The sequence below is a fragment of the Atractosteus spatula genome, chromosome 4, assembly GCF_055471065.1.
Source record: "Atractosteus spatula isolate fAtrSpa1 chromosome 4, fAtrSpa1.hap1, whole genome shotgun sequence".
In the NCBI taxonomy this organism is placed as follows: domain Eukaryota; kingdom Metazoa; phylum Chordata; class Actinopteri; order Semionotiformes; family Lepisosteidae; genus Atractosteus; species Atractosteus spatula.
In genome coordinates, this window is record NC_142709.1 from 27394201 (window position 1) to 27410799 (window position 16599).

Consider the following 16599-nt stretch of genomic DNA (forward strand, 5'->3'; position numbering starts at 1 on the left):
AGCATAGTCAAGCAAGAGCAAACATTGTTGCACCCTTGTTCATCCAGTTTTTAACCAAAGTCTCCCCAGACTGGATCTTGGTTAGAATTAAGCAGACAAGATAAAGTCAAAACATGCATCAACGATCTTTATTTTTCCCCGGACATGGGATGACATCCAAAAACAAGACTTGGGTCAGTTTGATAAGATATAATCAAAGTAAATATGACAAAAGCACACATGAAGAAATACAATATTGATTTCAAGTCAGCGATTTTGGCCCATGCCTGAATCCGATTGAGAACAAAGATGCACATAGACATAGACGCACAAAGATAACAGAATGAAAATGGAAAGCAAGAATGTCAAAGACATCTGTCATGACCAGGTCACATAGTTCACATTCGTATTATTAGGCTGTGGTTGGACTCTGTCAAATGCATCTGACGACAGATGCTTCATCTAATCCAGTGATACAGCAGACCAGTGAAAGAAGTTAATCTGAGATTGAAGAGGAAAGTACAGAATGACACTTGCCAGGCAGTGAGGGACATTATTATGTTGGATGAAGGGATCATGTTAAACATAGGTGCTGCTGTAACAATGGGTGTAGAATTGGTCTCATACTTAATCAACTTTATGATGTAAAAGGAAACCCGTGTAAGGGAATATCACTGCTGTTGACAATACTTTCAGAGAACCTTTTGTCACTTCCCTTGTATGCATGCACCTTACCATTCCCAACTGAGCCACAGTACACTGTGTTTTCTAACCAGACATACTTCATTCCATATTCAGGAAGTAACAAGGGATGTATTTTACATGCATATCACAACTTTTCTTGACATCAGAGTCATACAGGTTAACTGGGTGGTGTTGCATAATTAATAATCAGGGGTGAAGATGTGGTACATTTCTAAATGTTTTAATATATATTTATATTCCCATATGTTATTCCCATAAAGATACTGTTTCCCTGCCTGACTGGAAAAGTTTCAATAATTATTTTGTATCTGTTTGACAACTTGAAGAGAAACTGGCATACAAAATAAAAGCACTTGCCAAAGCTCAAACTACACTGCTATTTTAAAAATTCAATATCTTAAAATCTTTGTGAAATAAAACTATTACTTTAAAATCACAGACATAGAATTAACACCAAATAAAATTTAAAGCAATTAATACAACCACTGAATGCTCAACAAGTCATAATCTAGCTTTCACTTGTTTTTCCAAAGTGTCCCAAATACAGTACCATTGAAAATGAAGGGCTTAAGTCTTGATTTAAAAAAAATAAGGAATGGGAAAAAAGCCAAAAAACATATTTGTACTCCTATGCCATGACAGCAGAAATAGAGATCTTCAGTGTTCAGATGTCATGTGAAGTGACATTTTCCAGCAGGATTTCTACTAACCCATTACAAGGTAACAGCAGGTATTGGAACGCGTTTTAAAGCTCCAGAATACAAGCCATTACTACAGTAAATGACCCCAGAGAGGCAGTTACCATCAGATCCCCCGTAATAAACACTAAAATGCCACAAACATGCAGCTGTTACTATGCCTTGAAAAAAAATAAAATGCTAAACACAAAGTTTGAGTTTGTGCCTTTTACAAAGGCATTTACATTAGCATTCAGATCACAACAAACCACAACAGACAAATCAAAAAGCCCTTCAATTCTGTTTATTCTTCAAACAAATTTAATTGCACAAAACCCCAGTCTAACAAAAACATCAGTCTAACAAATAATACTCAAAACATACACAAGAGGTCCTTGATTAACAGATCTTTGTAAAGTATGATAGATATCCTGTAGGGAAGGTGGTTTGTTCAAATCATATTAACAAAAATCAATTAGGACTGGCATTCTTATCTCTCCAGATTTTATCAGCATCAATATTAAGTATTCATATATGATGCTGTATGGGAACTTGATTCATTTAAAGAAATCAGTTTGCAACTGTTAGAATATGGAACCTGGGCATGGTAGTGATCCAAAACCAACCTACTGCATACAGTAGATGCCAACTTTTCAAAAATCTTGGGGGTGCCCTTCTTGGCATTTCTGAAGCCCTCATTAATAATATGACCATGTTGAAGAAAACATGTGCTTCTGTTACTTATAGCATCTCTACGTTTTCAGTGAAACAGAATCTCTGTGAATGTGAAGCCCTGATATACATTTTGTTTTACGCAGAACCTACTACATGCATTTTGCGTGGTCATTATTGTTCTAGAAACTTTATGGTAACCGATTCATGCTTCAGAAACATTTCTGTTGCCACTCATCCGATCCAATTAATACAGATTAATGCAGATTCTGCCTATATAGAGAATTATTCAGTTTGAAAGATGAGCCACGAGAACACTTTTACTGAAATGTCCTGCAATGCTTACGTTTCACTCCAGTACTGGCGCCAGCTTCCTCAAGATCACTAAGCTCATGGCAGATTGCTTCCTGTTATGCTTCCAGAAGTGCAAATACTGAGGTTTGTGGTGTTTGTAGGGCTAGTTCTCAGAATTATATTTGTTTTCTGAAATCTGTCTCCAGTGAAGTTCAATGATTACAAGCAAGAATCCTGCACTAACTTGTTTTCTGACCAGAACTTTTTCTAATCTTAACATCGGTTAAAAATTATTAAATGTCAAATCAAATTAATCATACAGATGTTAACTAACAGCCAAATAACCTGACTACAAACGTACAAGACTTTAATAATAACAGGATAATAATAGGTATTTAAACTGTGCAAACTGAATCCTATGGTAATCTCCCAAACACAAAGGAAAAACGCATTCACCCCTTCTTTAACAACATGATTAAAAACACTGGGGGCGCTTGAGGACACATACTGTATAGGTGGCGCCTGTGACCTACTGCAATAACTTTGGTGAATTTAGAGAATCTTGGGCAAATCTATTGTAACCTTTGCAAAACTCAGTGTAGTAGCTATGCATTGGCAACGTATGACTATGCTTCTTCGGTGTACTTTTTGTTTGTGAATTCTGCTTTAATGAGTGGTTCAAAGCCACGCTTTTGTCTTCTCTGTAAAAACAGTACCAGCAGGAGGAGAACAACAAGGAGACCCAAGAACACTCCACCCAGAGTAGACCACAGAAGCACTGTAGCAGCAGATTCATCTGTATCTAAAAGAAAAGGAGCAGGAGAGTTAGGAGGTATCAAAGAGGAATTTCAACCAATAGAGCCGCCCTGAATGTTAGCTGCATGAAGCCCTTCTAAAATTTATTGGGACAGTGAATATCTTGGATTTTTACTATGATCCCTCATAATAACCCTGATAAGTGCAACTCTTAAGAACAGACTTTGTTAAAAAAATTAAATTTGATTCTACCTTCATAAGTCATTTAATCAAATTGAGAGTGTTGAATGTACAGTATTTTAAAGAAGGAAAAGTGTTCGGACAATTGGCAGATAGGTGACTCTTGTTAGTCAGACATTCTTCTTGTGTAATTAGGCACTAGTAAAAGAGCTGTGAAAATCCTAGCAACCTGTCTCACTTTGAATTCAGTTTGAAATCATACCAAAGAACGTTCTGTTACAGGAATGCAGGCAATGCTAAAGCAGAAAGCTAAATCAAGACCACAGCACAGAAAATGCACATGCCAAAATCAACAATATTAAACACAAGTACAACTACCAGTTAACCAAGAAAAAACATCTGCATTTGATGATAAAAACATTATCACAGCAGTCAAGGAAAACCCAAAAAATAACTGTCATCACCAAAAAAAAAAACAGAATGAAGGTTTGAAGCTGTCGAAATCCACAGACCGAGACAGAAGAATTACAAAGGCTACAAAGCATAATGTAAACCTCTCATTAGAACCAAGCACAGGCAAACCACAGAAAAGATTTGAACCTTCTCTGAAGTACAAAGATAAATGAGGAGAATTTTGGAACAACAAAGTATTATGGACAAACGAGACCAAAATAAACCTTTACCAAAAGAGATGGAAAAGTCAAAGCGTACATTAAATGGAACTGTACATGTTCCAAAGAGCAATTCCTCATCTGTGAAGCATGGTGGAGGTAATGTCTTGCATGGCTGCATCTGGAACTGGCTCACTCATCTATATTGATAGTGTAACTCATGATGGCAGTAGCAGAATAAGTTATAGAATTTACAGAAACATCGTCTGCTTATGTAGAGGAAAATGTTTCCATACTTATTGGGCTGCACTTCACCATGCAGAGTGGCAATGACCCAAAACATACAGCCAATGTATCTAAGGAGTTACTCAAAAAAAAAAGTGGAAAAACCTAGACTGGCAAGTCAATTTCTAGATCCAGCATATCATGCGTTTTACATGCTGAACACAGAATTGAAGTCTTAACACTCCATGAACAAGCAATACCTCAAACAGACTGCAGTAAAGGATTGGCACAGTATCACAAAGGAGCTCAGCGTGTCGTTGACTTTGAGCAGTTACTCTTATAATGACAAATGCATATTGCTTGATTGTAAGGCAAAAATAATTTTTTAACTCTGGCCATCCCAAAACATCTGAATTGCACTATACATCAACATGACTTTAAATGACAGATATAAAGTTCTAGAAAGATGTAATTCTAGGATGTTTAAAGTCAGACTGTTAGAAAATTGAAGTGTTTTTTAACATTTTTAGAAACATTTTAAATGGTAAAGATGACAAACGGTAAAGACAAATTCTGTGAAAGTTAACCAAATTATTTTCTCTGTTGTCAAAACCACATAGCTTCCAATAATAAGCTATAGGTCAAAAATGCTTTTCACTGAGTAGTAAAATTTAGTTAATCAAACATCAGTTACCTGAAAGATCAACAGCATAAGAATACCCCAATTCTTCTGAAGTCACAAAGATTTCCTCATTGGTTACGGGTGGGAAAAATGGTACCATGTTGTAATCTCTGTTATGACCAATAGGAGCCATTTCATCAGGCCAGCTGGAATTTGGAGGAACAAACCGCTTCATCCACTCATCAAAGATGGCATCAGTAAAGGCATGCAGCACCTATGAAGAACAAGCATCCAACAGTTAAAACAAAGCAACAGTACAGTATTCACTTCTCTTCTACATACTGGTCTAAGAACTTGAAGTATACAGCTCATGTTGGATCAGTGGCACTCAGTCCTGGTTTTATAGAGCAAATTAGTCTTCTGGTTCCATTTGCCTTGTTTGTAATGAATTAATTGAACTTCATAATCGGTCTTGACAAACCAGCATTTCCAAGGCGGTAACATGAATAGTTTAAATTATCTGCAAAACCTGTATGACAATGGTTGTCCTGGACTAGAACAAAGGACCATTAACTTAACATTCAAGTGACATCAACTGAAACTGAAATGACACACGAGGGCTGCAGTGCTTTTGTTATATATCGGAATCTAATGGAGGAGGAAATAATGCCTTAAAAATTAAAGATAATGAAGCCTCTTGGCATCTGAAATTTTTCCGAAACAATGCAGATAATCACAAAATGTACAGAGGACTAAAGAAAAACACTGGCAATACAAATATTATCAAATTGTTCACTTTCTTACCACAAAAATGGGATCATTGGCAGCAGAATGGGACAAAGCATTAGTTCCACTGAGGAAAGTGTGGACAAGGTTGTGAAGACTGGACACAGATGACTCTAATTCACCAGTTGGAGCATCATAGCCTTCCAAAGCATTTCTGAATGAACAAGAAAAATATTAAGATAAGCAATTAAGAATCTGATATTATAGCATTATTTTGCTCCCTCTTTACCTGCACTAACAATCTGCACAAGGATTAAGAATTCTTAAAACTAAAAAAAACTACAATTAAGGTATGGATGTTTATAGTTATTATGTAGCAATGAACTTAACATTCATGTGACACTGACTGAAACTGAAATGAAATGGAAATGGAAGGATTACTTTGAACACAATAACTAAGTTTACAGGTGTGAAAATGAAATGATGAAAAACCTACTAGAAATCTAACTTGCTTAGTTCATTGCATGTTTATGAATCATGATACAAAACGGGACTTCAATAATACATTTGAATACACAGGTTTTTCCCAATGGAGTCACTGAGCAAGCCCATGAACTACTTGTTCAAAAACTTAAACCAGTTTCTCATCTGACTTCTGCTAGTTTTTCCTCACAGCTTGAAAACAACTTCATGGACTTCTTCCATTGATCTATCCATTAGCTGAAAGCTACTAATTCTGCAACAGAGTTACAGCAACCCAGAGCATGAGATGTGAAGAGGGAGTATGCCTTCGATATGTGTGAAGATCACACACAGTTTCGAGTCACTGATTAACCTACTGAGCGTGTCTTTAAAAGGTAGGAGGAAACTGGAGACCCTGGAAAAAACCTTAATTTGTAAAAAAAAGGTTGGGTAAAATTCTATTAACCAACAGGAATCAAGAATAAAATATTAATAAAGGTTTTACATTATATGCTAGAAGTAGCCATTTTGTCCTTGTCTTAAAATAAATGTCGTTCAAACCGAACTATAATATACATGTGATACCTGCCATTTCCCTGACCCCCAGAGGACACCCAGCCAAGCTCTGACATATAAAAAAAAATTAAGTGAGGTGAAGTGCATTAAAATTGAAATGGTGTATCACCTTTTATGAATGAAAATTTTATTTTGCAGAAAAGAATGCATAATAGTTCAGTTTCAAAGACAGCAAATACAACCAGCAAAAGACCAAAATGTGCTTTAAATTAAGAACAAAGAAAGTATTTAATATGTAATCCACATTTTGGCCATTCACCCATTTCTCATATATATAGCGTGTTGATTGAAGATTCATATCATACTCATCTCTATACCATATGTTGGAAATAGAGTAGTCCATATCATGGAAATAATTAACTTGCATTCTTTTATTGCTTGTGATTGAAGACCTTTTTTTTTTACAAACTATATCTTGCACAATCTCTATGTTTCATTTGGAAGAAATGTATTCCTGCTCCCTGATTATCTTCCAGGTGAATAAAACAATGACTACTTTTAATTAAATAAGTGATAAAAAACAGCTGATCACGCAGTCATGCACACTGGAAAATTAAACCTGCATTTGCATCTATAAATGACTTCAAAATGTAATGCAAGAGATATTTTTTTTCTGCTGCACTTTATGTCCCATGGCTACTTACAATACACATTCTTATTTTTCAGCAAAAAAAATAACCTGAAACTAAAGGGTTGCTTTCTTAAAGAAGGAAATGGAAAGGTATTTTTGGACAAGCTCATAGTACCCACATTACAGGACATATATTAATCTTTTGAAGGGTCTTAAGAAATTAGTATAAGAGTGTAATGATTCGTCATAGTACAAGAAGTTTTTTTTTAAATACAAGAAAGCTTTACATATGTATATGCTACACATCTTTCATAGTTTTTAAAATATATTTTAGGAATACAAAACATCCTTTTTTGTGCTACTCTGATTATAAAACTAATGCTTCTTTTTGTGCTATGACTATGACAGCAGTTCTATTTAATCCTTTGTAATAGCGAATTTTCGAGGACTGCATGTGTAACCTTAAGCCTCAACGTACATTCTTCAGTATAGTCCATAGGGTGTCCTTTTTTACAGTAAACATTTTTGTTCAAATAGCTGATGAAAAGAAAATAGCTGAAAAATGTTGTGTATAGTTACTTTCCAAAAACTTAAAATCTAGGTTTGTATTTTTTTTTTTACAAAGTACAGCTAGGGTGCATGGTGAAAACCAAGAAGTGAAATGAATTCATTCTTGTTTTTAAATCTTTCACTTACAAGTTTTTTGTATAATAACTCCATAAAAGATAAGTTCACTGAGCATGGATATTTAATGTAGTGTGGTACATTTCCTTTTCAATTTTGTTTAATAAGGTACAGTAAATGCATACTGAGTGCATCTGATCACATGCTGATAAGTAGGTAGATTTTATTGAATTTCAGTCCTTTAATTTGAAGCACCAGCTGGGATTGAAAATGACTACTATATAAAGTTATATGGTTTGCATTTGTGAAATGGTGACGCAATGATTAGCATTGATATGTTGCAGTGCTGGAGTTCCGGGTACCATTCCAGACTTGGGGTACGGTCTGCATGGATTTTTTATGTTCTTCCCAAGTCTGCATAGGTTTCCTCCCACAGTCCAAAAACATTCTGATAGGTTAACTGGCTTCTGCGAAAATTGGCCCTGGTATGAGTGTGTTTGTGTCTGTGTGTGCCCTGTGATGGACTGACATCTCATCCAGAGTGAACCCTGCTTTGTGCTCATTGCTTGCTGAGACAGGATTTGGCTCCCCTGAAACCCTGAATTGGAAAAGAGGTTAAAAAACAAATGGTTTAATAAATAATCCTTACTTGTATAGAGCTTTTCCAGACATTTCACTCAAAGCTCTTTACAGGTAATGAGGACTCCTCTCCACCACCACCAATGTGTAGCACCCACCTGGATGATGAAATGGCTGCCATAGTACACCAGTACACTCACCACACATCAACTATCAGTGGGGAGGAGAACAGAGTGATGAAGCCAATTCATAGATGGGGATTAGTAGATGGCCATGATTGGAAAAAGCCAGAGGGAATTTTGGCCAGGACTCTACTCTTTTCAACAAACACCCTGGGATTTTTCATGACCTCGGTTCTACATCTTATCCGAAGGACAGCGCCTGTTTACAGTATAGTATCCCCACCACTATACTGAGGCAGTAGAACCCACACAGACAGCAGGGTGAGCACTCCCTACAGATCCCACTAACACCTCTTCCAGCAGCAACCTTAGATTTTCCAGGAGGTCTCCCATCCAGGTACTGTACAGGTTCACACCTGCTTAGCTTCAATGAGTTCCCAACTATGAGTTCCAGCTGCTGGATAGTTTGCTTTTGTCAAACAAAGCTTAACATGCAAATACAAGTTAAACAGCTAGTCTGCCTCAACTGGAGTAACTGTTAGACTGATACTTAAAAAAAGATGAGTACTAACATGAAATGTAAAATTATATTTTGTGTTTCTGATGGTGACAATTTGCTTATTTGACTACGATATAATTTGGAATATTGCAACAATTATTTCTCCATCAAAATACTTTGATTCAATTTAATAGCTCAAAATGAATTATGCTTATTTGCAAAACTGTACAAGTCATGCTTGATTATAGGTATTCTCAAAGAATGTTCTTAAGTTATGATTTAATGTAAGCCACATTTCCCAATTGTTCTAATTCCATGAAATGATATAAGGTGTATTTACTCTGAGTTTCCACTAGAGGACAGGTGTGAGACCAGAAGTAATGATATCTTTGAAAATGCTGCGTTTTATACTGTATATCTATGCCAGAGTTTAGTTACCTTTAAAATAGTGTTTTAGATAAAAACCAATGTGCTTCAGAATGGTTATTTTTGTATACCTTTGCAATGTAGCAAATATTATGAAGCTTTTAACAGAATATCCATCTATACCACATAAATAAACTACATTAAAATTGTTAATACAGCAAATTAAGAAAATTACCTGAAACTAAAAGTGGAGTTTGTGAAAAAAGGAGGACTGTCAAAGTCCCGAAGGTTGAGACAACTTCTGACATCATCCATAGTTGGTAAACTGAAGTTCCTCGTACTAAACTGATCTCTCCTCAGAAAACCTTCATTTGTTCCATTACATAGGGTGACCAGACGGTTGTAATCATCCAAACTGCAAAAAAAAATGTATCAGCTGTAAACGAAATCTTGCTGAATAGCTCAAGCATATATTAAAACAGCTGAATATATGCAAGTACCGTGAATGCAAAACTTTTGAAACTAGCTTTTTATTTAATGGTTTACACACCAATGTACACTTTGAAGGCATTAATTGATTTACCATCTAACTAGTATGAATTTCTGTTTTTAGATTTTAATTTTACATCATTTTTATTAACTACTGTTTTAATGTTGTTACTCTATCCATGCATAATTAGTTATTGTATTTCTGACATTCTGAACCAGAACACCGGATGTCTGCTACGCACAGCAAAATACAGGAGCTTTTAACAAAAGTGTTAAGCATTTATAAGATTTAAAGCTGTGCACAATTGTACACGTTTACTTTCACGCTTACCTGTTGCAAACAATTTCCCAGTTTGAGAACCTTGACTGAGGACTGACGAGAGAGGGGTCATTGGAGCTGCGTCCTCCCAAGAGAGAGTCAGTGCACACATCGCATTCACTCAATCCTGTAGCGAAGTTCCAATACGGAATGGCAAAGTTCTCATTCCGAGTCAGCTTCTGCAAGATGGGGAAAAAAACAGATAACAGATAAAAATGTCTAAGACATAAAGAAAGAGGAAGAAATACAAATAATTTGATTGGTTTTAAAGTTAGACAAATATTTTAGGTTAGCCTGCACAGCATCACAACATTTTCATCTATGGTTAACAGCAACAGCTTAATATAATCACGACTGTTTGTGTGTAAACACTTAGTATGTGCAAGTACTACATATCTTTTTATGACTGGAATGCTATTAAAGAAAAAAATGGTGTATTACTGTGGTTTGTATTGGAGAACATAAAACAACCGAAGTGAAATTTCTTCAAGGTGGATACAAGAATTTTCTTCCTGATGTTGCACTTCCTGAACCTGAATAATATATTTCACTTCTGAACAATAAGCCTCTTTTACACTCATCACTGTTTTACATTACAATACAACATAATTTTATATCTCTTGCAAGCTATTTTTTTTCAGTCAAGGGTGTAACAATTTTGTTTTAGGAAACACAATAAAAAAAGCACAAAAAAAGGTAACCTACTCAGACAGGACTGACAGAAAATACATTTATCTGGCCACTAAGAGGTAAAGCAAAAAATATCATCTGCCCATAAAACAATGAAAAAGTTAAACTAGCAGTGTTAAATAACACATTGCTAGCCAGGAGAAATTGTGTACAATTAACACTTTGCCCCCTGCTGAAAGTGACCATAAGAAGGATTTTACAAGTTTTCTATTAAACTTTAAGTATCATTTTAAACCTTCTACCATAAAACAATTAATATATTGAGGTAATTTTTTCTCTGATTCCAGGGCACATTAAAAAGAATGAGGGATGATTTCAGAATCTACAATTTGATCTATATGGAAAATACAGCAAGGCTTTATGAAGTAATATTACACTTCTGAACTGAGAGCCCAGGGATTTCGTTTTATGTATAAAGTATCAGAAGCATAATCTAACCTGCAGATCCCTTTCCAGCTGAAGCAGATGGTATCTGTGCCAGGTGATGAAAGCTGGTCCTTTGTGTGAAAAGTCAATTGCTTTGAATGGACGACCTGGTCCTTTGGTAGAGAAGCAGAGAAATTGGTCAAATAATAAAAGCTGTAAACATTCTTTTCCTTTATATGAACATTTAATGCTGGATTTTCACCCTGTTTCTCTTTCCTCTTTGTTCAATGTTGTAAAAATACTAAGGTTTCCAAAACATTTTACAGTTATTTTACCCTTTTTACTCTCTTAAAGATGTACCCTGAGTTAAGAACATTAATCAGGTTACAAATGAGAATACGCCATTCGCAAGTTTAGCCCATTCTGAGGTTAGCAGCTAATTGATGTTGATTCTGCAGATGTTCTGAGTTGACACCGTTGGTGCCTTTGATGCTTTTGAATACTTGGGTGAGGTTATCTCAGTCTATTCCCTTTACAAAGAAGAATGTTCAGTTCTTTTAGCCTGTTAGTGCAGGATGTTAATTTAAGCCCTGGAAAATAGCTGATTGCTGGCCTGATTCTAGATGAACAATATCTTTATGTTGATCAACACTGTGCCATATATTCTATAAGATGGTCTTACCATTCAATTTTAACATAACAGCCCTTGATAAAATTCAATGCAAAAGCAGACCTCCTAACCAACTGGGAGAGCTAACACTGTGCTTCTCCCCTCCAAGTCTTCCCTTCCTCAGAGTGCTCTCAATTTGACCTAAAGATCAGCGGAGCCAACCATACCTCTCCCCTCATTTCTAATATAACCAGTTTCTCAAAAATAACCTGCAATTGAGAGACTGTTATTTACCATTATCTACTGGTCCTAGCTGGTTGTCCTAAGCATAGAGGTGTTTTCCAGGGGACTCTAACAATGAACCTCCCTTTTTGCATTTATATTTTATGTTTTAGATATCGGAATGTAACACTCTGTACTTAAATATTACACCTCATTAAAGAGCTTTGAGAAGCCACCTTTAAAGGCGCTATATAAAATAAAGTTTATTATTATTATAAGTCTTCATTAAACGTCACCTGCCGGTTGTTTGCCTAGTCTTGTATTTCATCAAGATTTTTTTGTGGTCAATTTGCTACTTCTACAGTGTTGGCTAATACTTCTTTTTTTGGTATTGTCTGCATAATGTGACTAATTGCAAACTCTACAAAGGCATATGAATAGCATCTCTTATTTCCTAAGTACATTTAATAAGATACCACTTGAGTTATTTTAATACCCCAAACCTTTCTGCCTCTTCTATGCTTGCATCATTTAATAAAGAATTTGCACTTTGTCGCTGCCTGAGGCATGTTGTTGACTTCTTCTTTAGTGAGCACTTGAGTGAAATCCACATTTAGTACATCAACCATTTCAATTTCATTGTCTAGACATTTCTCATTATTGTCCCGGTTTCATCTGACTTCATCCTTTACGGTTCCTTTGCTGTTATAATACTGAAATAACCTATTTATTTTAGCCTCTACTGTAATATACCTTTCCATCTCTTGCCCTTTCTAAGATCATTTTGCCCATGCTTGCAATTCATTGCATTCCCTTTCTTTAACTGAACCATGTTTATTAAATTGTTTTATTCATGCTTTCATTTTTCCTGACAGATTTGTTAAATCATTTGAGATACTTGGTTAACTTTTCATTTCCTCACACGTGGGAGTTGACTGCTGACTGGGACAAAGCCTTTCAAAATACTGAACACCAGAACCAAGTTCCCATGTAAACTTCAATTCACTCTGAGTCTCTCACATTTCCTTCTTGAATTAATCAAGAAGCCCTTCCTTGTACTGTGTCTAGAGCAGCAATATCTTTCTTGTAATATGGTTAACACAATATTCCAAGTGAGGGCTAACTGATGGATTGTATAATTCTAACATGACTTCCCTAGACTTCAATTCTACAATATTACTAACAACATATCCAAGCATTTCAATAGTCTTTTTATTATTGCCTTTCACTGTTTAGACATAAAAAGTGATGAATCCATATAAATCCCTTATTTTTTTGGCATGTATTGTTTTTCCCATTTTAGTGCCACCCATTTGACACATAAAATCCATATTACTGCCCCTCGTGTGCAATGCCTTGCCTTTATCCCCATTATACCACATAGTGTACTTGTACCATAACATGCTGATATTTCTGTCCCTTTCCATTTGTAAAACATTAAGAACTTATTTTAAGTAACTATAAACATGACTAAAAATATACAGAATATTGCTTACAGCTTATTATTAAAAATATTTTCATTTATAGTACTTACCTAGAAGTGTGTCTCTGACAGAGTAGTAGTGAAGCCACACAAAATAGTTATAGATTGTGATGTTGGCAAACTGTGGCTCATTCCCACTGGGTCCCAGCAGGCCCAGCCAGTGCTGGGTGGCAATGACATAGTCTGGATGGATGGTGTTTTTTGCCTGATCCAGGACATCGAGGAACTCCACCAGCTCTGCGGCACTCAGAGTGTGGATATTCTTTCGTACTACAGGAGGCTTTCGCTGTTCACAGTTCGGCCCAGTCCAGCCGAATTTACACTCTCCACAATTGTACCCAGCAAAGTTCCCTAGTTAAATATATAATTTCACACCAAAAGTGACAATTAAAACTTCACAGCAATTTAAAATGCATACGCCAAACAGGATACTTGGTTTTATGCATAGTAATTTCTTCCTACAATAAGTGAATCATCTGTGGTGTAAAACAATGGTAAAACATAGTAAATGAAATACATTAAAGAAACTAAACTTCAGAGAATTGAAAGAGGTTAACTACCAGCTGCTAGCTAATAGTTAAATGATTTTATTAAGGTACCTATATTTTGCTTGCACCAATTTATGTTTTGTTCACGTTTTTGATAGCGCATTGCTGGTTAAAAAGTACCCAGTTATTTAAAGAATCTAGACATTGCTTTCTGGAAAAAATGTTTGCTCAAGACACTCCAGATGACAAGAACATTCTGTGTTCTTAACATATTCTAATCACATATAAATAATTACTGGCGCAGATCGAATATGCACATTATTAAGAGTTTAACTTGTATGAGTTATCCGGTATTAATGAAAGTGCAGCCAACGCCGGAGAAAGCATTTTTGCGGATGTACAAATAACAACCACTAACCACCAACCACTAATTTATTTCACGAACGTTGCGCTCTGAGGCAAAATGTTATGAAGGCAGCTAGAGCAAATTGATTGATTAGGCTAAAGCAGGGATTTTCAAGCTGGACCCTTGACGGGGGCAGGTCTTCAGAGACTGTCCAGGAGTCCCCAGAAACCAAGGAAACCTTTTCACCAGAAATCTAGATTTGCCAGTACTCAACACTATCTTACAGTGTTAAAAGTACTAACATAAGAAGCACGGTAGATATGCTGACCTGCATTTAAATACTGCATAATAAATTGTAGACTAGAATTATTTATAATAAGATTTCCATTAGTTTACATACTTAAAACTTGTCCTCATTGAATGTGATTTCTTGAAAATGTTTCCACAAGCTAGACAAGTTTGAAAACCACTGAATTATACAAGGCGAACTACTTTCTTAGATAACTCACAGAGCATCGATTTAGATTCTGGATAGATTCGGGGAGCACGTGTTACAGTAGCTCACGATAACTCTCCTCACAGTTCTGTGGATTTATGCCAAAACGTTTTTTGAACATCAAGCCAAGTGTTAAAATTTCAAAGCCAAAACTCATCTTGTGTTTTACAATTAAAACAGATCGAAGCATTTACCGGAGCACCTGCAGGTCCGGTTGAAGAACTTCAAAGGCCATCTTTCCCTGTCATCGACATTTCGCAATTGGTAAGGTCCACTCCAGGGTTTGTCGACCACTCGCACATTTGTACAGTTTCCTCGCCCTGACAAAGCCCCACATATGTCTGCGGGATTCGAGCTAAGAAGAGGGCAGCACTGCTTTGAGACAATCGCTTCTACCGTAGAGCAAGCTCTGGGAAACTGAGCTCCCACGAAACTCTGTGAGCTGAAAAACCAAAGCATGAAAGCAATTAGCGTTCTCGGCATCTCGCCACTCTGAGTAGAAAATGTTAACGCTCCTCTAAAGTTTGTGGAACTACGTATCAAATTGGTTTAACACTGATGCGGCGACTTAACCCTTATAAAAAATTGAAATGTAGCCAAAACTTGATAAAAATCAGTGTGCAGTAATAAAAACAGTCTATCTTAAATTCGACACAGTATTAAGCCTGCCTTTCTCATTTGCCAATTCAGTATCTCGCACGCATTACTGAATTTGCTCACAGCTCTAATTAATGTGGTCGATTTATATATTGGCACGGAGCTAGTTAGAAGGATTAAGTCAAAACGGGGTCCCGTGGTTATCACCTGACTAGTGATTAATACATTATCTCAGATGATGTTGGTTAGGGGGCCTCCACATAGCACAGAGAGCTCTTTTTCTCCCACTTTTCATTCTTGTACATTTTTGTGTCTGTCGGAGTAGGTGCACGAGTTTTAATATTTTAATCCTAGTTAACCATATGCTAAAAAAATGCAATACATGATTAAAAACGAAATGTAAGAAACTTCGATTCTTATATTTATGGAAGTTCATTTTGCATTGTTTAAAAAAATAGAAAAATTGTCGACATAAATTTCATTGTCAAGTATTAGATAGGGATTTACATTTAGTAAAACTGCAAATTCTTAACATTTATATGCAATACATTTTTGTATATACGTGGATGAATACTGGCATGCTTCAAACCACAATGCCCTTTTAATGTAATAAGCTAATAAATTGGTATGAAAAAACTCAGATGTGTATTGTGGAAGATATCAAAAGTAGAATACATGATGGATAACAAAATGTAACACTTTTCCAGTTATATCCAATTACCATGAAATAAAAAAAAACTTTTGATGTCAGTTGCCGTTTTGTCAATTTCTAGAGCTGACATGTACAACTTCTTTGCTGTAATCATGTGAAGTGGATTAGGAGTCTAGGATTCCTGAGCTGTACAGTATGTTACGGTTCTGCGTTTTCCAACCTCTAAACATTATGCGCCCTTCAAACCTCGAATTAAGATAGGTTTGACGCACGAGTGACATCAAAGGAACAAGGCTTTACATGTATTCACCCTCTTTATGAACTGTAACAAAGCTAATTTAGCATCAAAATGCAGTTATACATTATTTTAAGTTAACTAAAAATGTAAAGACTTTTATTATATCTAATATTGAATTGATATAGAGAACATTGGACCAAATAGTTATTGAAATGTATTAAATCCCTGGCAATCAGTATTCTATAGTATTAGGAAGCAGACACCTCCAATAAAATTAATATTTTTAATTCTCTCTTGAAATATATTCAACTACTCCTCTATACCTTTCCCAGCTCCTCCAGCTTCCTTTTCTATGCT

At 35.8% G+C, this 16599-nt stretch overlaps 1 protein-coding gene across 2 annotated transcripts; it reads right to left on the reverse strand.

Annotated features, from left to right (window-relative positions):
• Window positions 1–1345: 1345 nt before the first annotated feature.
• Window positions 1346–15238, reverse strand: dct (dopachrome tautomerase). Of its 2 annotated transcripts, none has more exons than XM_088913349.1 (8): window positions 14950–15238; window positions 13477–13776; window positions 11183–11283; window positions 10067–10233; window positions 9482–9661; window positions 5526–5661; window positions 4794–4995; window positions 1346–3129 (listed from the first exon to the last, which is right to left on the reverse strand). In XM_088913349.1, the coding sequence occupies exons 1-8, from the start codon at window positions 15236–15238 to the stop codon at window positions 2954–2956; spliced, it is 1551 nt and encodes a 516-aa protein (XP_088769475.1). In that variant the 3' UTR covers window positions 1346–2953. The 2 variants fall into 2 exon arrangements, with proteins under 2 accessions (XP_088769475.1, XP_088769476.1); XM_088913350.1 differs by having other exon boundaries at window positions 2829–3123; window positions 14950–15218.
• Between the last annotated feature and the right edge of the window lie 1361 nt (window positions 15239–16599).